Below are 20371 nucleotides of genomic sequence, written 5' to 3' on the forward strand. Positions count from 1 at the left end.
CAACATGCCCTAATTGAATATATGTATTTATGACTAGCCAAGAATTCATGAGTTCTATCTCAATATAATTTTTTATCTTGTTTGTTTGAAGTTTTCATTTCCATTTTTCTTATTAAGCTTTTGCATATATAACTTTTTTAAGTTAGCCACCATGCTTGTTAAAACGAGGTCTATCATAAGGTAACTTATGACATTGATAAAACCACTTTCACCTTATAATGAAATTCTTTATAGTATTGTGTGATATCCACATTGGAAAAGGAATTGAGGGAAAATTGGAATTAATTGATAAAAATGCTCTAGTTTGGATCTTATACCTATGTAGGATGTCATATTCTAAATTGAAAGCAATAGTTTTATAAGATTACGTCTTAAATAGTAGTTATTAAGCTAGCTAGATTTATATACTTACTATATTTGTTAGCCATTAAAAAGATATATGCATATAATAATGTACCTTTCAATATGATCCTATTGTGGGAGTAGTATCATATTGTCAACTTAAAGTGGATCATAAGACCTCAATGTCCCCTCCAAATGGAGAGAGTCTAGCCCTTCTAATCGACAAAGAGCTTCACTTTGAATGAAGTTCTGCAGATAATAACATGATTATTCGCTGCTTTGTCTATGCCAAAGACATATAAGTATTCTAAAAACTAGTTTCTTTCTTCAGTATAGTTTCTATCATATTGAGGTGTACTATATAAGAATTAAAATGTTGTTTAATATTTTTTAATATTCTAAATCATTTTCGAATGGTTAAATATTTTAAATCATGAGCAAGTACGCTGTAGCCATCTTGGTAGAATGAATAATTCCATTATCTTTAGTGAGGACATGTTTGAACTCATAATTAATAAAGTGTGCTAGACAAAAACCATTTTGGCCTTTATATGTCTTTCTAAGTTAGAGATTTGGAAGTCAGTGAGACCCCACGTGCTCTATACCAAAATGCTTTAATATTCCAAGTAAATTTCCAACTGAAACAGTTACGATGACAAAGTAGTTCTGGTAGAAGGTCGTCTTTAAAACACTGTGGAATTAAATTTTTGTTTATTATGATACATCAAATATATAAACATCTTCATATGTGTAGCTTCTTGCATAATGTTGATATAGCCATGTTTGATTATTAAGTGCCTTTGTGATCCATCTATTTCATCTACTAGTCTCTCACAGTTGTCAAGGTCGTAGGCATTTTCCAACATAGAGACTTTGGGCACTTTGTTTTGTGTAGCTATAGTCTTCTATATATCTCAGTGTAAATGCATGAGAATAGAATGGATCAGAGTACAAAAAAGAGTGATGAGTCTCTTTTACATTATAAAATCGAAACATCCATAAGAAGTTGAGACAAAGAGCACTAGACTGTAATATAACAAAAAATGCTCTACTCACACAGAATTTCTCAACACCCTTAAATAGACAGTGTTAACATGTGAAGGAAGTAAAATTAAATACCATAATCTCTTTAACATACCGCAACTAAGTTGCTCTCCCATTTCCTTCTCCACTGGAGGAACTACAACATTAGACTGGGCACTTCCAGCATGGTGTTCACGGTGTGTGTCATACCTCGGATCACAATCAGGCATGTTACATCTCCTGCCATGTCCATAGTTTTGGCATGCTACAGAGGAGGGGCTAGAAGGTGGTGTAACCATTCTGTTATTTGTCTTGGATCTGAAATTGTGAGGTGGTGTAGCAAATCCACCTCATCCACATGCTTACCTGGATCATTTTCTTGGTGTAAACTCGTATTAAAAGAGTCTGATGGACTTGAGTTCAACCACATTCAAGCATGCTGCGATTGAAATGTGGTGGGAGCATGAGAAACTCCACGTACTTTGCTGTGGCACTATCCTTGTAGTGCATTAATGGTTGTTCAGTGGATAAAAGGGGTCTTGTAGCTAGTTTTTCTGCAACTTCCATCATCTCCCTATAGCGTAGGAAGATAGCATTCCTGATTGTTTGACTGCAGCTCTAATAGAAACACTTAACAGAAGTTTGTCTGGCTTTCTAGTTCCAAAAAAATGGCCCATTTTTTCTGCCATATAATAAACACTTTCAATATATAAAAAATAATATCAAAAGAAATATTGAAATATTTTTATAATGTTTGAGTGTGGGCAAGTCTTGCATACTCTATTTCTTCTCAAACTATTCATTATTATCCAGCTCTCTTGCAATTTTCATGCTCATGAGAGATACCTCCTCCACTTCCATGTTGGTAATGCTCTTTAGGACTGAAATCCATTTTAATGAATATTATTCCATAAAATAATTATACTTAAATTAATCTAATATGTATATAGAAAGTTTCTGGTTTGCTTAAGCAAACTGGTAGTGAATATATCTAGAATATACTTGGATATTCTGGGAAATTCTACCATCTAACAGTTACTATTCATTTAAATTAATCTTTACTTTAAAATTTATAAACATGTTTATAACTATAAAATTCTATTTGATTAATTGGATTAATAAATAATACTAAACACTACTATTAAGAAAATAAAGTGTTGCTGCATGCAACGCACAGCAAAACATTTGCATGATGAAGCAAACTGATATTTAAGAATCTTAATCAAATATATAGATATTTATTAATATTAATTAAAATAATTATTTAAGAATAATAATTTAAAATGTTGATTTTTTAACAGTATTATTAAAATTGTTAATATTTATCAATATCCTTAATTGCAATTGTGAATCAATGTTGTTCAAAATTTCATGACACTCCTTTGCAAGAGACCCCAACATGTTTTTTAAATTTTTCTTTGATCTACTTTCACTTGCTCCGAGGGTTTGGAAAACTATTTTTATGAAAATCCCTCATTAATGTTTCTTCTAGACGGTTGTTCTTTTTAATCTCTAAGAAATATCTCAACCAAGTACTAGTTCTATTTACTCAAGATAGCTAAATATTGATATCCCTTATTCTTATTATGAATCTGTCATGTTTGTTTTCTATCATCAATTTGATATTTTGAATTCTTTTATATTTAATTATCAATACTTAGTTCTCCAAGAATTGAAGCTTCACTTGAAGAAATACTACATCTTCATCAGGAGGTTGATCATATACCTCAAATTGGTCTGACCTGCTAACATGCACATCAAACTCTGACTTGAGGTGGCCAAATTAAGAAAACCTTAAACCCTAAGAGGTTTGGGGATGGAGGCGGTGGTGCGGGCTGCGCTCTCGTTTCACACCGACAAGGGAAGGGACGACTCGAGCCGTAAGCTAACGGCCGCGGAACAGGCCCAGGTATGTATACCTCCACCAACCTACGAGGACGAGAGTGTCTTCCCCGGAAATTCCAAAAGCATCCACACGGATTTTGCGTCGGACAATGTCGCCTCCTGGACGCTGGGAGCCTGGGATGGCTTCCTGGACGAGGTGCGAGACTTCTCGCAGCAGCTGCCAAGAACGGGCTCTTTCTACTCCAAGCCCGACACCACCGTGGAGCCGATCTCGGACGCATCGGGTTTGGCTATGGACCTCCAGGACGGCTTGCATCGCCTGGGACGGAACATCAGTGCTTTCTCTGCTCAAAGCGTGGTGGGTTGGCCGGATATCTGCGTGGAATGGCGAGACAAAGATGATGCTCCGGCGCTCCTCGTGGGTATTGTGGAGCTCGACACTTTGCCAGCGTTTCCACCGTCACGTATCCGGGAGGACTTGGTCTCGTCACCGACATCACAGTTTTGGCCAGTATTGAACCGGCTGAGGGAGATGTTGGCTCTGTCGGGAGGCCTGCGTTATGGCTTCGTGACGACGAGGACAAAGTACTGGTTTTGCTATGGTGACGAGACCGTGCTGGCCCTGTCACCACCGGTGGATGTCGAGAGCGTCACCTTGGCTTGCTTCTGGTACCTCATGGCTCTTTCCGAAGGGAAGGAAGCGAAACCTCCACCGATGAAAACTGTGTGGAACGTAGGCCGCACTACTGATTTCACAGGCATGCAAGACGCGATGAAGGGCATGGTGAAAGATTTAGCCACGACGCTACTGGCAGATGGCAGCAGCAGCGGGGGCCAAGTCCACGAGAAACTCGAGTTTTGGTCGAGTCGAGAGTTTGAGCTGGGCCGCAGGCTTTACAAGTTCAACTGTGACATACTCTATGCCAAGCTGCGCAATGGTGGCGACGAAGTGGTGCTTAAGATCCGGGACCTCGGGAGCCATCGGAGCTGCTTGAGGGACGAGCTGGAAAGGTTTGTCAAGGAGGTTTTGGCGTACAAGAAACTCCGGAGAATCCAGGGGCGTGCCATACCACAGCTGAGGAGCTACGGGTTTATGAGTGGTGGCATGTTTGCTGTGCTTGTGCTGAGCTATGGTGGCCAGCGTCGCGATTTCCATGCTCTCGACGCTGCATCGTCTGGACGATATGGAGAAGAAGCTGCTCGAACCCTGCATATGATCCATCACCGAGGGCTTGTTCACGGCGATCTTGACACGAGCTCGGTGGTGGTGAGAAGTGAGGAGCCTCTGCGGGTGACTATTGTTGGACTTTCTCGAGCCCAGCCTGCTGCGACGGCCAAGGAATTTTCTCGAGAAATGGTAAGGATCAAGGCAGGTTGTGGAATGACAATCAAGGAAGCCCGGAAAGTAAGGCTTCACTATAGCGATGATGATGACACTGGAGATGACACCACGCCAAGTGGTTGAAGGAAGATTCTTAGAACTAATTTGCAGGCTTTTAGAGCAAGAAAGTTGTGAGTGACAAGTCAACAGGCTAGCAGAATGAAATAGCTGTTTTATAATAATAGTTACTGAATATAAATTACCACAGAAAAAGCATATTAACGTTGTCTAAACTATGATACTATATCAAACTATAAAAATATTATACTTTAACATTCAACTATATTTGTAAACTATATATTGCACATCTTTTATTTACACATGCATAATATATATATATAATGCACACAATCACATTTTGATTACTAGCAATCAAAATGTGATTGTGTGCATTATAATATTTGCATGGGACACGTCATATGCATAGTAGCATACCACCTGCAAAAACACTTCATGCCACATATGTGGCAATGTTGTCTCCTCTTTCAGGATCACACACTCCAGCTTATCTAGTGCCCCCATATAATGCCACAATCTCTATCAATCAACTAATAACTTTATCCAACACTTGCTGCTGCTGTGGGATTCTATAAATCAAACCCTCATTCTTGGAGAACTTGAGCACTATGTCACAATATGTGTGACATTTGTGATTCTTTCATGTTTTAAAGAGATTGGCTAGATTCTAGATTGACACCTAGATGCATGTAACTATTGAAGATCGAAGGTGAGTGCTCAGTGTGTCAAATCAAGCATTCCAAGATATTGCCGAATTAAATGGCAAACAGCTTGCATGTGGAGGCTCATGACTGGTGCTCCTTTAGTGGGATCTATGATGCTTGTTTCCAATCTGGTCAAATCTTGCAACACAATCTTACTAAACATAAAACATGAAGAAGTAAACTGATTGGCCATGCTAAGATATTTATATATATATATGAGTCATATCTATGTTTTTTTTCTAGGCTCCACCCTAAGTACACTTCCCTGGACAACATGACATAACTTCAAATTTAATTAGTGGTTTTCCATCTCAAACAATATAGTTTTTTATGGCATTTTTCAGGTCACCTATCTTAATATTATTCAAACCCAAACATGTTTAACTCTATATATCTTAAGATCCTTAATTAATTAGAACAACATTATCCTTTCTCTTTACACTTAAAATTCATCAAGATAATAGGGTTTACATGCATTTATTTTTATATCGCTTTTTCAGTATTTCTTTCCCTTTTTAAACACAGCTGGATGGTAGTACTTGCTTATATATAGCCTCAAGATTTTGCAACACTTTTGATTGGATACACTCCTTTCCAACTTATGATTTTTAAATGCCAATGGAATCTACACCAATTGATCCACACAATCACAATCTACACCAATTGATCCACACAATCACATATTTTGATAATTATGTTTGCTCTTTTCCATAGCATCCATCCAATCACACTAAACACTAAAACATTAAATCTTGTTGATGTGTCAAAAACTTGAGTGGCATGTTAATTGGCTGACGCAATGTGGCAAACTTGGGCATGTAATATTTTGCAGTAATTGATGCCTATCCTATACCCATCAAGATAAAGTCCAAGCCACATGTGCTCTAGTGGCGGTTCTGAGTGTGAAGTGACATAGTTGTTAGAGTGGTTGTCGGTGTGAAGTGACATTAGAATGGTTATCGATTGTGACTTCGAATTGACTCCAAATTGCTTGTGCCTATTGAGAAAAAAAAATTGGCAGCAAGGTGTGAACCAGTTGCCACAAATGTGTTGCCATAAGCACCACCTGCATCACCTCCCACAGAAACTCAAGCTCCCCAGCCTGACACCCGAGAACAGCTCGGGCTAGTTCTTTCACAATGCATGACACAGTCTGCCTCCATGCTTCCATTGGAAGTTTTCTGGACTCCTAGCATTTTTAAGCATTTTTATTGTAAAATTTCTTTATTCTGGATCACATCACACAGACACAGAACACATTAGTTAGAACACATTATTAGAATGCCAAGAGCAACACACACTCAGGCAAACATTCAGTCCCCAGCACACGCTTTCCTCAAGGTTTTGTGTTTTTTTCATCTTTCCTAGCTGCAGCAAAAGCAAAGCAAAAGAGTGAGAAACAAATACAAGATAGGAAAGAAAAGTTCTAGTGCCTGGGTAGCCAGCAAATTTGCACACGTCCAGCCCGGTGCAAGCGACGAGTGCAGCCCGCAGCGCCTGAACATCGTAGTTGGGGATGTACTTTTCGCAGTCGCAAACCGCAGAGCCCAGAAGGATGAGCTGCACGCAGCAGCTGTTAGCCGGGTTGGGGAGCAAATTCCCGCAAGACGTGCAGGTCTTGTAGCTCACGGCCTTCGACAGAGAGTTGGAGCTCGCCGTCGCCACCATGTAAACCAGAAACACCACCATTGCCACCGACTTGCAGCTCATCGTTGGTTCAAAACTCTGGAATTTCTTTAGAAAGAAAGAAAAGAGAAACCAAGAGGGAGTGTGTGCTGGGTGGTGTGAGGGGAGAGAGAGCTATATATCCCCGCAAGGAATGCCTCTCCACCACCCACACAGTATCCCCAGGCACGGACACTCCGAACGAAATTACTTACCAGATGCAAACAAATGCTGGACAAGGAGGGACCGCCTCACGCTTTGTCCTCCTCCGTCTTCTGTGCGTCCAAAATCGCTGCCAGCGAGGGTGGCGGCCGGTAGACAATGCTTCTCTTCCACTTGGCCTTGAGCTTCCTCGACTCGCGTGGTTTTATCCCGCGCTCAATCTCTCGCTCTCGTTTCACGGTGAGCATCCGAGCAATCTGCGATAAGTAGGAGAGCGTGGGCTTAGCCGCAAAGCTGTTTCTAGACTTAGCTTACCTTCTTTTTCATGTTCTTGTAGTCGCTGACACGGTAGTCCTGCCGGGTTACCTTCTTGCAGCGCATGAGAAAGAGCTCGCCCTTCAAATCCACCACCGTCTCGTTGATGAGCTCGTCCGACATCCCCCGGATTTCCTTGAGCTCGATGGTCCTCTTGGCCATCATGGACACTCTGAGCGGCTGCGCCCTCAGCCGCAAAGGTGCTGCGATCTGAGTCCTCTTCAATCCCTGCTAGAAAAAACCCACCAGCAAAGAGCTGAGAGCAATGCAAATCAGAATTCGAGCACACTTACGCATGAATCCAGCTTGAGCCTCAGTCCTGCCATTCCTGTCGCTGCAAGCGCCATAGCCACAAAAGGATGAGACACTAGAAGAAGAAAAAATTTGGTTTTTTTTTTTAACTTTCTTCCATTACCTACCTATAGGTAAGGTAATTCTTCACAAATCAGGAAAACAAAAAAGAGAAAAACATCGAACCATCTCAGCGCATAGATTGCTGGTGAGCTTTAGTGATTCTCCGCACGGCGGTCAGCCAGACACCACATTCGTCCCACTCTCGCGATGTCAAGTCGCCCTGCACACAGAGAAAAGATGGATCGTCAGCTACATACGGCAGAGGAAAAGGCAAACTCACTAGTATCTCATGAGCCGAAGGGAAATTCCGACTATCCAGTGCCTGACAAAGCAGAAGTAGCTTCGTCTCGACATTTGGCGATACGTCCCCAGAGTTTAGCTTGGCGAACAAAGCTCCAAGCTTTCTGGAGTTGTCATCCACTTCACGTTTCTTTACAGGGTTGCTCATATCGGACGTTTCAGCGAAAAGCCTTTTGAACGTAGAAACCACAGGCTTCAATTCATCTGTAAAAGAAACCAAATGTAAAAACACGTTGTGTAAGGCGACATTACCTTTAACATTCTGTGTGTCAACGGTGTGGACAGTCGGGGGAGGGGCCGGCGCTGATGGAGCTGTGTATGTAGGCTGGGGTGCTGGGGCAGATTGTGCTGGTGCTGTATATGTTGCTGGAGTAGAATGTGGTGGTGCTGTATATGTTGCTTGAACTGTATAAGGAGTCTGTTGTTGTAAGTGTGAGATCAATGGTTGAGCAGCTGTCGGTGGACTAGGAAGGCGTTGGAGAGGAGGCTGCACAGGCTGCACGCGAACAGGGTTGAATCCAGCAACAGGATTGAATCCAGCGGGCGTATGAACTTCTGTTTGATGTGACGGTCTCGGCACCATGAAGCTTGAAGCAGGAGGTTGCACACGAACAGGGTTGAACATAGTTGGAGGCGGGACGTGAGGTTCTGTTTGCTGTGGAGGCCTTGGAACCATCAAGCTTGGAGCAGGAGCGCTAGGAGCGGGAGAAGATGGTGCATACTGACCCATCGTTGGCGTTGGCGTTTGTGTGTAATGCGGGTAGTCGTACGGTTGCGAAGAAAATCCCTATGAGCATCCCACATTAGGACAGGTAACAACACATCTCGAAGTACCTGATTGTAACTCGGCGTATACCCAGTGTTAGGATACATGGGTGATTGACGGCTTGCCACTGGCGCTGGCGCGGGCGCGGGCGCTGCCACTGGCACTTGCGGCGGTTGCTGACTTCTCTGAATTCTGTCTCGAAGTATCGTCAAACTTTGAGGTAGTTCCCCGGGGACCAAAGAGAGATACGCGCCGGCAGATTCAACAAGTCCTTCACTCGCAAGAAGTTCACAAAAACTCTCTACTGCCTTTGCTAAGGCCGGAGTGAGTCGCTTAAGTTCGACAGCGACAGCCAGCACAAGTGACTTCTCCACTAAATCCTGTGATCCCAATGTTAGTAGCAAGAGACACTGAAACAACCATACCTGTAAATTTGTCGTAACATGCTTCCCATGATTTGGGGTGCTGAACGCGCGAGAAAGCACTTCAATAGTCTTCTCAACATTGCCTGCACATATATAACAGATTGTTGCTGCTTGAACATCGCCGCCAAGATCAAGCCTTGAAGCCAACGCATTAGCAAGTTGTGACCAGTCTTCACCACGCGCGTACTGCGAAAAAAAGAAGAAAAAAACAACTGTAAATCTACTTCGCATAAAGCAAATAATACCGTAGCCAGAAGAGCTAATGTCTGCTTCCATGCAGCTAAAGGCCTGTTTGCGACTAATCCACTGAAATCTCGTGTTACAATCGCGGACAGAACCTGGCAATATAAACCGAGGTGAGATTTAGGAACACAAGGCATCACGAACCTTGAAATATGAACGTTGGTTTTTCTTCACATACTCATCCCGAGTTTTCTCTCCCAAAGCTTGACTTCCAGCATAAGCAATGCTCAAGGCATCCGCAATTCGGTTCATAGAAATGCATTGTGCCACTGCTCCCTTGAAGTCTCCAACAACCAGTGCCTCCTCGATTGCATTGTCCGAGTCCCTGCTAGTATCATCTACTTCTTGTTCTTCTGTGCCTTCTGCGGTGGTCTCATCTTTCCCGTTCATTTGTCCAGCAGCTACCTCGGGTTCTTTTGGCTCTTGAAGGTTTTCAAAAAAGTCCTCCCCATCGTCAATTGGTGTTTCTACAGCCGGTACGTCTGTTTGAATTTCGGCCTTCTCTTCAAACTCTTCGGCAAGTGCGTCGACTTCAGAAAATTGAAAGCCAAGCTGATTCAATAGAGCCTTTCTTCCTCCATCATCGTCAAACATCAGCTTCAAATATTCCCACACTTCTCGTTCTTGATCAGATCTGCTAAAAGAAAAATTAGGATGACTGCACAAGCAAAGAATGGAAGACATACTCTGCTTCAGAAGCTTTTCGATCACAAAAAGACTTCAAAAGAGTCCTTCGATCGCCATTGGTAACAGCTTCCTCAAATTCAGTCGAACGTTTCACCGTGCCTTCTTCGATCGCCAAACTATGAACCTTGACCTGTAAGGAAATTTCGAGTTGCGAATAGAGTACAAAGGTGAAGATGTCTACCTCCGAAGCTATAGAATTTTCAGCCTTCTTTTTAAACGAGACGAGCTTTCCACCAAAACCGAAACTCGTTCCCACTGGTCTCTTGAGCCACTTTGGTGCCTTCAAAACCACTGTAACAACAAGCCGAAAGCTTACAATATTACCAAGACATGGCTCTACATTACCAGGAGAAGTACGTCCATATTCCTTTTCATTATGGTGACAGGACTGGAACAAAACGAGATTCTCTTGTATAACAAACGAAATGTACATTCCATGACCTACCTCAATACTGTATATGCCAACTCTTCCATCATACGATGAGGCGGATAAGATGCCAGGCGTCCGGGTAGACCATTGCACGTCAAAATTCCAACTGTTGCCTCTAGGTAACTCCCCGATAATCTTTCAATCAATTGCCACAAGTCAAGGAAAAACCAACAGATATAAGCCAGGAAAGCTTACCTCCCCTGAAACGTCCCAGCACAATGTTCGATTGTCCTTTGCAGAACTTAGTAGCATCGAACTATCACTTGGACACCAAGCCAGTGAAAGGATTCCTGTAACAAACAAATTTAGGCATGCAACGGATGGAACAAATCGCACCTTTTGAATGTCCAGTAAGAACTCGTGTCGGATGATTCGCTTTTCTCAAGTCCCAAGCCTACAGAGGTATAAAACTCAGAACAAAGGAAACAGAAAGCGAAGCTCTTACCTGTAAACAAGGCATATTGTCATCGTCAACTGCGACAATTAACTCGGTTGGAACTTCCGGATTCCATTGTAACGCAGAGTATCGCAGTTTCGATTGTGGATCTGAGAAGCTGAAGAGGAACATGAAAACAAGAAATCAAAGTAAGTTGGAACCTTACCTCAAAACACTTTTTCGTTTCTTCAAGTCCCATACCACTGAAAAAGAAAACAACAGCAAATAAGGAAGACTTAGAATTCAGCGCCGAAAGTACCGCAAACGCCTTCATTTGATGTTGTAGCAAAGATATGAGAAACCTTCCGGTTCCATGAGAGGTGAGAAATCGACGATGCTCCTTTCCACTGTAGAGAAAATCATAGTACTAGACTGGTTCTGAGTTTAAAAAGAAAATAGAAAAACCTGAAGCGGTGGACATGGCTTCGGGGCAGCAGTATCCGTGAGATCCCAGATGTAGACCGTGCCTTCAGCATCACCAGACGCAAGGAAATTCGGAGTGATCGGGTTAAACTCTAGCCCAACGATCTGAAATTCCACAAACAGGGTTGAAAATCGAGCAAAGTAACAAGAATGCTACCTTCTGTGTGTGCTTTTCTATCTTCGCCTCGGCGGCACTCTCCGTATTGCTCTGGAAATCGCTGCAAAGACAAATGTGACCTAGAGATCTAGCGGTCGATCGCTGGCCTACCTTACAAGCGCGGCCGGATTCCAGATATTGATGCTCCCATCCGCCAGTCCGCCGGCCAGCAATCCCGCCTCACCCGCCCAGCTGAGGCGATTCAGCGGCTCGGCGGTGGCGCAGGATCCCACCAGCGGCAGCTCGACGTCGTCGCTGGCCAAATCGAGCTTGAAGAGCTCCAGGCACGTCGACGAGCTGAGCGAGGAATCCAGAGATCCGGCGACCGTCCCCGCGGCGATGAGATTCTCGCTGGGGCTGAACGCTGCTATGGCCGAGCGCGAGATCGTCTTGACAGCCGCCATGGCTCCGCTCGCTCGCTCGCTCGCTCGCTCCTCACAATAAGCCCTAGATCGCGAAGCCTCGATCAAATGCCGTCGATGCCATGGACGGCCCATGATAACATTCCAGAGAATATCCTCCTACCTAGCTACATTCTTCTCTCGTTGCTGGGAGTCGAACCAGGCTCGTCCTTTGGCGCGTTTGGGAAGAAGGCGATGAAGAGGAGATTGTTAACGATGGTGATAAGGAAGAGAATGGCAGCGAATTTCAAGAAGAAGGCACTCTCCACCTCGGGGAACTGCGCGACCTCCAATTCCTTGTCGGATTTTCGTGGCGGCGGAGGAACTGATCGAAGCAAGCAAGCAACATCGATAGCATTGAGCATTTCGATCGAAGAAATCTCTTCTTCCTCTTACCGGAAGAAATTCTTGGAGGAGATCTGGTGGACGAGAGGCCCTCGAGCTGATTGTCGAGCTGCTGGAGCTTAATCTTGCGCTGTTCTTCATCGCTTTTGCTGCAACACCGCGCTGCTAATCCTCGCCTCCTCCTCAAGAGCGAAAACGCTGCTATCCTTGGAATCGCTACTAGCGTTACGAGCGACGCCATGGATGGATTAAACTCCGATTTGCTGCGGAACAACGTTTGATTTTGTTTGACTTAATATGGACGATGGATGGATGCTGAAAATCTAACCAGAAAGATCCATGAATATAAAGAAAATTCTCAATTTTTTCTTTATTAATAATAAGAAAGCATTTTACAAGAATCATTGGCCCATGCAGGTCTCGAACCTGCGACCTTCGCGTTATTAGCACGACGCTCTGACCAACTGAGCTAATAGGCCTCACATGACAACATTGTCAAGTTTCAGCTTACAATGCATCGCAGATAGCTAATTTATGGTTTGTAGAAATATTAGTAATAATGTTTATAACAACTAAAGGATCCGTGGCGCAATGATAGCGCATCTGACTCCAGATCAGAAGGCTGCGTGTTCGAATCACGCCGGATCCAAAGAGAATTTCTTTTTGTCTTCCTCCATTCGTTCTATAGAACCTCATTTTTTCTCTCGTATGGATCATCGCACCAACAAACATCTGATCCACGAGCGCGATGCTCATGGCAATCCCAATCGTAGCTTAGCAGCAGCAGCAGCCCATCACGCAGTAGCGCCCACAGCATTTGCGCGCCATCCGAGCAGCACACGAGCATTCTTTCCGCGATCGCGGGTGAGCTCCCAGACCTCCAAGAACAAGCCACTCCCCCCAACCAAAGCCACTCGATTCCCACACTGGAGTAGCTCTTTGGGCTCGAAAGTCCAGGTGAGAGTCGAGGTGAAACGAGAACAAAGCCACGAATCGTCTCACATGGACTCCATGGAGTAAGCGATCACCCTCCTGCCGGCCAAATCCAGCGCGTACCGCACAAGGTGCTTGCCACCACCTTCGTCAAGCACACTACCGTCCTCGAGCTTGAGATACCGCTTCACCTCCCACGAATCCAATCGATCGTCGGACATGCTCTCGATCCTCGCCAGCTTGAATACGTGCTCTGTAGCGACGACAACCGTGAAGACTTCCAGGATCCCGACCCCTCTGAAAGGGGAGAGGTTCCTGGGAGGATCTTCGTCGGCCGAGGCAGCAGCGCACACAAATGTGTGATCTGGAGCATCCACAAGCCCAGCGAGTTATTGAAGATCGCCAGCCTCGAGAGGGCTCTTGCTCGGGCTCGTGCTCGGGCTGGGGTCGGGAGGAACGCCACCCAGTGATCAATGGCGGGCTTGCAGGTGGCGGAGCACGTAGAGGGCTTCCATGGAGTCGTTGCTCAGCTAGAACCCTAACTAATAGAGGATTAGGGCTCCTACTGGAAGAAGACCCAGAGCAAATCTGGGAGGGTTTGCTTGGGGCGGATGAAAATCTTCAAGCTCTTCTCTAGCATCCCCGCGGCGGCGTCCAGCCCCTTGGCGCTCAGCTTGGCGCACAGCGACACATCCAGATACTCGAGGCGCGAGCAGCCGCGGGCAATGTGGAGCAATCCCTCGTCCGAGAGCTCGCCCCTCTTCATCTCCAGGTGCTTGATCCCGCGCAGGGATCGCGATAGCACCAGCGCCTCGTCGTCGTCCCCTCTGGCCAGGAGCTTGTTCCGCTCGATCCGGTCGCTGTTCCTCAGCATGTTTCGCTTGAGCCGGATCAGGCGCGGGCAGTGCCGCCCCAGGGCTTCCAATCCGGCGCTGGAGATATTGTAGCAGTCGCTGATGTCGATCGATGCCAGGAGCGGGCATTTGTACGCGAGCGTCATCGCCGAGGAATCGGTCACGCGGAGGCTGTTCCGGATCCCCAAGCTCACGAGCTTCGGGCACCTGTTGGATCGATCATCGAAAATTTTTCCAGTGTTCTTCCAAGGGACGAGAGATCATACCTGTGAGCGATGTATTCCAGGGAGGAATCGCAGCAATGCATGGTGCGCAGGTCTTGGAGCATCCCGCGGCTCCGATCGACGACCTCGTGGATGATCCACTTGATCTGATCGTCACACTCGAACTCCCACCAGAAATCCTGCTGCACGCGCGCCAGGAACCACGGCTCTATGTCCACGCTCGTCCAGCAATGCGGCTCCTCCTTGCATGCCCTGTTCCATCTCTTGCAAACCAGTGGCGCGCTCAAGAATCTCTCCTCAAACGGCAGCCTCGCAAGGATCTGCGCCAGAAGATCGGGAAGTAGCTGCTCCCAGCAGGAGAAAGATTGCTCATCTTCCAGGCCATTTCCCTCCTCGTCGGTCATGATCTTGATCAAGAAACGACGCCACTGCTATCTAGCCCGAGATTGGGAAGGGCATTGTGATTGAAATCTGCCGATGGCGCTGCCGGCTGCCGCTACTCAGCATCTCGATCGCTCCCGGCGTCTCGATATTTCGATCCAGCCAGCGATCACACCGGACCCCGATATTTCGATGAATCCGCTCGAGTCCCACCCGCGCCGTCGCCTAGATCTTGCCTGGGACCCGATCAAGGAGCTCTTCGCCTGCATTCTTCGATGCTGTGGGAACGCTCAAGATCTGGCCAAAGTGCGCTGGATCCACGCCTGCATTCGTCGCAGCGATCGACACCGCGACGATCCCGACCTCGCCAATCTCCTCCTCCAGATGTACGCCCGATGCCACAGCCTGGCCGACGCGCGCGCCGTCTTGGAATCGATGCGCGCCCCGGACGCTTCCTCTTGGACGATTATGATCGGCGCCTGTGCCAAGAACGGGCATCTGGAAGATGCCGAGGGCATCTTTGCGAGCATGGCGAAGAAAAGCATCGTGAGCTGGAACGCGATGATCGCAGCGTACGCGATCAACGGCCAGATCGATGCCGCGCGGCAGACCTTCCACGCCATGCCACAATGGGACGTGGTATCTATCACGGCTATGCTTGGGGCATATGCCCAACACGGGCATCTAAACGCCGCCAAGGCTCTTTTTGAAACAATGCCTGAGCGCAACGTGGTGACGTGGAACACAATGGTGACGGCACATGGGGTAAGCGGAGCCGTAGATGCCGCTGAATCGACGTTCCAGAGCATGCCAGAGTGGAACCTTGTCTCGTGGAACGCAATGCTCCAGGCATATGCCGCGAATGGGAATGTAGATGCCGCGCAAGCCACATTCACAGCCATGCCAGTTTACAACATGGTATCATGGAATGCAATGCTGGGAGCATATGCCCATACCTTCCATCTTGATGCAGCCGAGTCTACCTTCACCGCAATGCCCTGCCGAGACACAATCTCCTACAATGTCATGATCGCGGCATATGCCCAGGGAGGGCATATCTACGCGGCAAAGCGAGTATTCGACGCCATGGACGAGAGGAATCTCGTATCGTGGACAACGCTGCTCCACGCGTACGTCCACATCGGCCGTATTGAAGAGGCCAAGGGAATCTTTGACAAAATGCCCTCACGCAATATCGTGTCATGGACGGAGATGCTGCAGGGCTACTCGGGGGAGGGCCGTCTGGGAGCCGCCGAGGAAATATTCGATGAGATGCCACAACACAACGTTGTGTCGTGGACCGCGATGCTCCACGCATATGCCGGAAACGGGCATATGGACGCGGCAAAGGCTCTGTTTGATAGAATGCCACAAAAAAACAGTGTGTCCTGGACGACCATGCTCCAAGGCTATGCCCAAAACGGGCATATCGAGGGAGCCACGGCCTTGTTTAGGAGAATACCCGAGCTCGACGTTCTCTCCTGGACGACCATGGTGACGATCTTTGCTCACTCTGGCTCTGGCTGGATCGCCATCGAGTACTTCCGGATCATGCTGCTCGAGGGTCTCAAACCCAGTAGAGTCTCGATCCTCAGCGTCATGGTCGCTTGCAAACACGTTGGTTTGGTCCGGGAAGGCTGCCGCTACTTTGTCTCCATGAGAGACGATCACGGGCTCTTTCCACTGGAGGAACACCACTCTTGCTTGATCGAGATCCTGGATCGAGCAGGCCAGTTCGAGACGTTGTCGAGCAGTAGCTTATTCAGTGCCAAGTTCTGCTCCTTGGTAAATGACGAGCTCCTCCAGCAGCTTCTCTAAATGCACTGGCACCGAGCGGGTGGCAATTGAGCGTTGGAGGGTCTTCTCCTGTCCCGAGCAATCGCCTCTCGAACACCCGGAAGCTTGGAGCGGACTTTCCTCCAGATCATGTTGACGGCTCCATCCTTGATAGCAGCACCTCTGCCGCCGGGAAAACCATTCTCGTACTCGAAATGGTGCTGTAAACTAGCCAGGTTGTGACGCATCTGATTCCTGACCTTGCTGCTGAAGCTGCTCAGGTGCCGGACGAGCCACTTCGGCAGCAAAGCGTCGTGAACTGACACAAAGATGGCGAATTGCGTGTAGTCGAGCATGCCTTCGAACGGTAGCTCGATACTGTCGCTGACGATCACGGGTATGCACAGGCTTGCCACTGCATCGAACAGACGGCAGGAGCTGGGCGTGTCGCCGGCAGGGTGGAGGCAAAAGTGAGAGTTTCTCATGCCTTGGACTGCTTGGACCTGGCCTGTTCTGTTGGGAAAGCCTTCCTCTAGCAACACTCCGGGCTCGCCATCGAGAACACTCCATAGCTGGTCCCGAACAAGTCCAGTCTACGAGAGAAACAAAAGGAAGAAAAATGAGAAACCAAACACGATGTAGAACAATTAGATTACAATAAAAAAGTACGTACTCTGTGACGATATCTTGCGCCCTTGAAGTAGAGAAGCGTGCTGCGAACGGCATTGTCTTGCGAGAGTGCTAGCGTTGGAAGAAGGTGAGTATATGGAACGATGACATCTTTGATCAACGAAACCTGAGTGTGATAGATGGGCTGGGGACTGCTCAAATTTCTAGAGCTCTTTGCATCTTCCATGTACCAGCCACCAAAATCCACAACCAGAAGGATGGAGTTGGCTATCTCGGCCCGGAAGTGGTACATGGCCATCGGATCTAATTCATTCATCCGAGAGTTTGGTAAAACGAAGATTTTGTTTGCGTAGGCCTACCTGTGAGAACGAAGACGTGATCTCTTCCACCCGAGCGTTGCCACCGCGAGGAGCTCGTCACAATCTCCATGACCGCCCTCTGCCTCTCGTAATCCTCATTATCCTTGCGGTGCCTGAAATGCCCCTTCCCATTCCTGAGCTGTGCCTCCGCGCTGAGCGCTGCGAAGAACGGCACGAACACCACATCCGCCTGGTCTGGATCCAAAACCCTGCGGGCGAACGACGCATCGCTTCCCGCTTCCAAATCTCCCAGAATCCAATACTCCGCGCTGTACTGTCTGACGAGAGGATCGTCAGGGTACGCCGGGAAAGCATCGATCTGGCTCACAGCACTCCCTGGATAGCTCCTCACCAGGCCGTAGTTGAAATCGCGAGAGAGATTCGCAATGTGGACGCCAATGCCGCCGCTCCAGCTCCGATCGTCGTCGACAGCTGCCCGCTTCAAAGAAAACCCCGATGGATTGGAGTAGAACAGGACGAGGAATGTGATCTGAGACGCAACGATCGTGATCGCGGCGGAAGAAGCACCGCATCGGGGCAGCTGCATTCGATTCGAGAGAAAGAAATAGGGAAGAACCCTAGAAAATATTTTGGAGTCCACTCCACGGACTTGAGAGCCGGATTCCAATTCGGCCGTGAGTCCGTACGCACTGGGTGTAAAGTCCATTCCATCCATCCACAGTCCCGTTTCGTCGTGGTCGGCCTCTCCAATATGCGATAATTTCTAGGGATTTTAGCCCCATTTCTTGGTTCCAAGAGTTCTAAACCCTCGCCCTGCCCAGCGGGGATCGTCGCGGCGCCGGATCTGGTGAGCTCCCCGATCGATACTCCTCTCCCACCTCCGTAATCTCGCTTCTCGAATCTCATTCTCTCCTCCGCCAGGTGAAAATCTTCCATTCCCACGCGCGGTGCCTCCGATCTGGATGCGCCAGTGATGGCCGCCGCTGTAGGTATGGCGCACACCATGGTAGCGGGATCCGAGCCCACGGCGGCGACGAACACCAGCAGCAGCAGCAGCAATGGCGGCGGGGGAGGAGGAATTCCAGGTCGCGTGGATTGGGCAAACTGCCGCCGCAAGTCCGCGCACGTCGTCCTCTGCCCGCTCGTCCGCGTCGGCCATCTCAATCCGATGATGATCCTGGGGCAGAAGCTCGCGCAGATGGGGCTCTCGGTCACCGTGCTCATCCCCGGGAATCGCCCGCTCCGCCGAGTCCTCAACAACAATCCCACCGACGGCCTGGACGTGCTGCTCGAGGTGCTGGACATGGCCGAGGACGAGGACTCCTGGCAGCCCAGCAGCCGATCCATCGCCACCGGCGCGCGGCGGCTCCAGGTGGATATGTGCGCCGTGGCCAGCACCATGTCCATGTTCCAGATGCACGGCGAGGCCCTCCGCCGCAAATTCGACGAGATCAGGCGCTCACCATCGCCGCCCGTGTACGCCGTGATGGATTACATGCTCTTCTCCTCGGCCAGCGATGGATTCCTGGCCGAGAACGCCAGCCTCGTCCCGATCTGCGTCTTCTGCCCGATCTCCGCCGCCAGCATCATCTTCCATATGTCGGCCTCGCAGCAGACGCTCCCCTCCAAGCTCGCTGATGGGTTCGTCATCCCGGGGCTGCCACCATTCCGCCCACACGACATCTCCGACTACTACCGCGAGACGTCCCACGTCTTGAATCTCCTCTTCTCCGAGCACAGCAATCTCCTGGCCGAGTTCCATCGCCTCATGATCAACACCTTCTACGACCTCGAGAACGGCCCCCTGGACGTGCTCCGCCTCGACGCCAAGGCCACCAAATCCAAGGTCTACGCCGTCGGCCCGCTCCTCCCGCCCGAGTTCTTCAAGCTCGATCTGGCCAAGCCCACGGGCGATCGCGCGGTGGAGGAGATCAAGGAGCACCGCGATCGTCTCGTCAAGAGCGCCGACGAGCAGCGATGCAAGGAGTGGCTCGACGGCCAGCCGGAGACCTCGGTGCTCTACATATGTTTCGGGAGCTGGATCTCGCTGTCGCGCGCCCAGATCTTGGAGCTGGCGGTGGGATTGGAGGCGAGCGAGCAGGGATTCCTGTGGGTGTTCTCGCGCGTCCAGGAGATGGAAGCTCTCCCGGAGGGATTCGTGGAGAGGATGGCGAGTAGCAACAAGGGCTTCTTCTACGTTGGCTGGGCGCCGCAGTTCGTCATCCTCAGTCACTCCTCCACGGGCGCGTTCGTGACGACGTGCGCGTGGAACTCGGTGCTCGAGTGCATCTCCCTGGGCGGCCTGCCCATGCTGGCGTGGCCCATCACCATGGACCATCTCCCCACGTGTCGCTACCTGGTTGACGTGCTCCACGTGGCGGTGGAGGTGATTGGCGACGGCGACGAGCGTCTCGTGGGGCGTGCTGAGGTGGAGGCCGCGGTACGCGCGGTCACGGTCGGGGAGGAGGCCGCGGCGATGCGGCGGCGTGCCGCGGCACTGCGGCGTGCGGCGTGCGAGGCGGCGACGCAGGAGCCATTGCGGCCGTTTGTTACCGAGGTACTGCGCCACGCCCACCAGCCGCAGTAAAAAGTGGCGATCTACCTTTAATTCCGGGTGGTGGGTAAATTTCTTTCTTTTTTACCTTTTCATACCGGGCGGGGCAGCAGTGGAAAACAAATTTTTATGGGTATGATCTACTACGTCGAAAGGTTTCTACGTGATTTTTTTCTTGCTTGCGAAGGTTTCTACGTAGTGTTTTTTTTCTTCTTCTCTTACGTGGGAGAGGTACTTAAGCATTTGCTTGCTTGGGGATTGGATCTTTTAATTTTTT

At 48.4% G+C, this 20371-nt stretch overlaps 6 protein-coding genes and 2 non-coding genes across 9 annotated transcripts; 3 read left to right on the forward strand and 5 right to left on the reverse strand.

The window, feature by feature from the left end:
- Window positions 1-6507: 6507 nt before the first annotated feature.
- Window positions 6508-7857, reverse strand: LOC9652222 (50S ribosomal protein L29, chloroplastic). 2 transcript variants are annotated; one of them, XM_002966418.2, is made up of 4 exons: window positions 7749-7857; window positions 7456-7683; window positions 6747-7397; window positions 6508-6681 (listed from the first exon to the last, which is right to left on the reverse strand). In XM_002966418.2, the coding sequence occupies exons 1-3, from the start codon at window positions 7800-7802 to the stop codon at window positions 7230-7232; spliced, it is 450 nt and encodes a 149-aa protein (XP_002966464.2). In that variant the 5' UTR covers window positions 7803-7857; the 3' UTR covers window positions 6508-6681; window positions 6747-7229. The 2 variants fall into 2 exon arrangements, with proteins under 2 accessions (XP_002966464.2, XP_024526872.1); XM_024671104.1 differs by having other exon boundaries at window positions 7456-7686; window positions 7749-7853.
- Window positions 7828-12668, reverse strand: LOC9652699 (protein transport protein SEC31 homolog B). The gene is made up of 20 exons (XM_024671102.1): window positions 12474-12668; window positions 11788-12402; window positions 11677-11737; window positions 11502-11624; window positions 11356-11443; window positions 11263-11299; window positions 11106-11214; window positions 10997-11054; window positions 10856-10950; window positions 10676-10795; window positions 10576-10618; window positions 10412-10521; window positions 10230-10360; window positions 9688-10177; window positions 9546-9638; window positions 9301-9486; window positions 8944-9255; window positions 8362-8896; window positions 8090-8313; window positions 7828-8029 (listed from the first exon to the last, which is right to left on the reverse strand). Exons 2-20 carry the CDS (start codon window positions 12171-12173, stop codon window positions 7937-7939), a joined length of 3294 nt encoding a protein of 1097 aa, XP_024526870.1. The 5' UTR covers window positions 12174-12402; window positions 12474-12668; the 3' UTR covers window positions 7828-7936.
- Window positions 12669-12827: 159 nt separating this feature from the next.
- On the reverse strand, window positions 12828-12901 carry TRNAI-AAU. Its single transcript has one exon. It is a non-coding gene; the product is annotated as a tRNA-Ile (tRNA).
- Window positions 12902-12999: 98 nt separating this feature from the next.
- Window positions 13000-13071, forward strand: TRNAW-CCA. Its single transcript has one exon. It is a non-coding gene; the product is annotated as a tRNA-Trp (tRNA).
- A 780-nt stretch (window positions 13072-13851) lies between these two features.
- Window positions 13852-14837, reverse strand: LOC9652700 (F-box protein SKIP1). Its single transcript, XM_002966420.2, has 2 exons — window positions 14476-14837; window positions 13852-14416 (listed from the first exon to the last, which is right to left on the reverse strand). The coding sequence occupies exons 1-2, from the start codon at window positions 14835-14837 to the stop codon at window positions 13918-13920; spliced, it is 861 nt and encodes a 286-aa protein (XP_002966466.1). The 3' UTR covers window positions 13852-13917.
- Window positions 14838-14910: 73 nt separating this feature from the next.
- On the forward strand, window positions 14911-16603 carry LOC112345108 (pentatricopeptide repeat-containing protein At4g02750-like). Its single transcript, XM_024671181.1, has 2 exons — window positions 14911-16431; window positions 16544-16603. The coding sequence occupies exons 1-2, from the start codon at window positions 14911-14913 to the stop codon at window positions 16601-16603; spliced, it is 1581 nt and encodes a 526-aa protein (XP_024526949.1).
- Window positions 16520-18284, reverse strand: LOC9652701 (probable arabinosyltransferase ARAD1). Its single transcript, XM_002966421.2, has 3 exons — window positions 17580-18284; window positions 17264-17523; window positions 16520-17183 (listed from the first exon to the last, which is right to left on the reverse strand). The coding sequence occupies exons 1-3, from the start codon at window positions 18253-18255 to the stop codon at window positions 16629-16631; spliced, it is 1491 nt and encodes a 496-aa protein (XP_002966467.2). The 5' UTR covers window positions 18256-18284; the 3' UTR covers window positions 16520-16628.
- Window positions 18280-20256, forward strand: LOC112345066 (UDP-glycosyltransferase 72B1-like). Its single transcript, XM_024670978.1, has 2 exons — window positions 18280-18387; window positions 18462-20256. The coding sequence occupies exon 2, from the start codon at window positions 18514-18516 to the stop codon at window positions 20125-20127; it is 1614 nt and encodes a 537-aa protein (XP_024526746.1). The 5' UTR covers window positions 18280-18387; window positions 18462-18513; the 3' UTR covers window positions 20128-20256.
- Window positions 20257-20371: the final 115 nt, after the last annotated feature.

This window comes from Selaginella moellendorffii, unplaced genomic scaffold, assembly GCF_000143415.4.
Source record: "Selaginella moellendorffii unplaced genomic scaffold, v1.0 SELMOscaffold_7, whole genome shotgun sequence".
NCBI classification, from domain to species: Eukaryota; Viridiplantae; Streptophyta; class Lycopodiopsida; order Selaginellales; family Selaginellaceae; genus Selaginella; species Selaginella moellendorffii.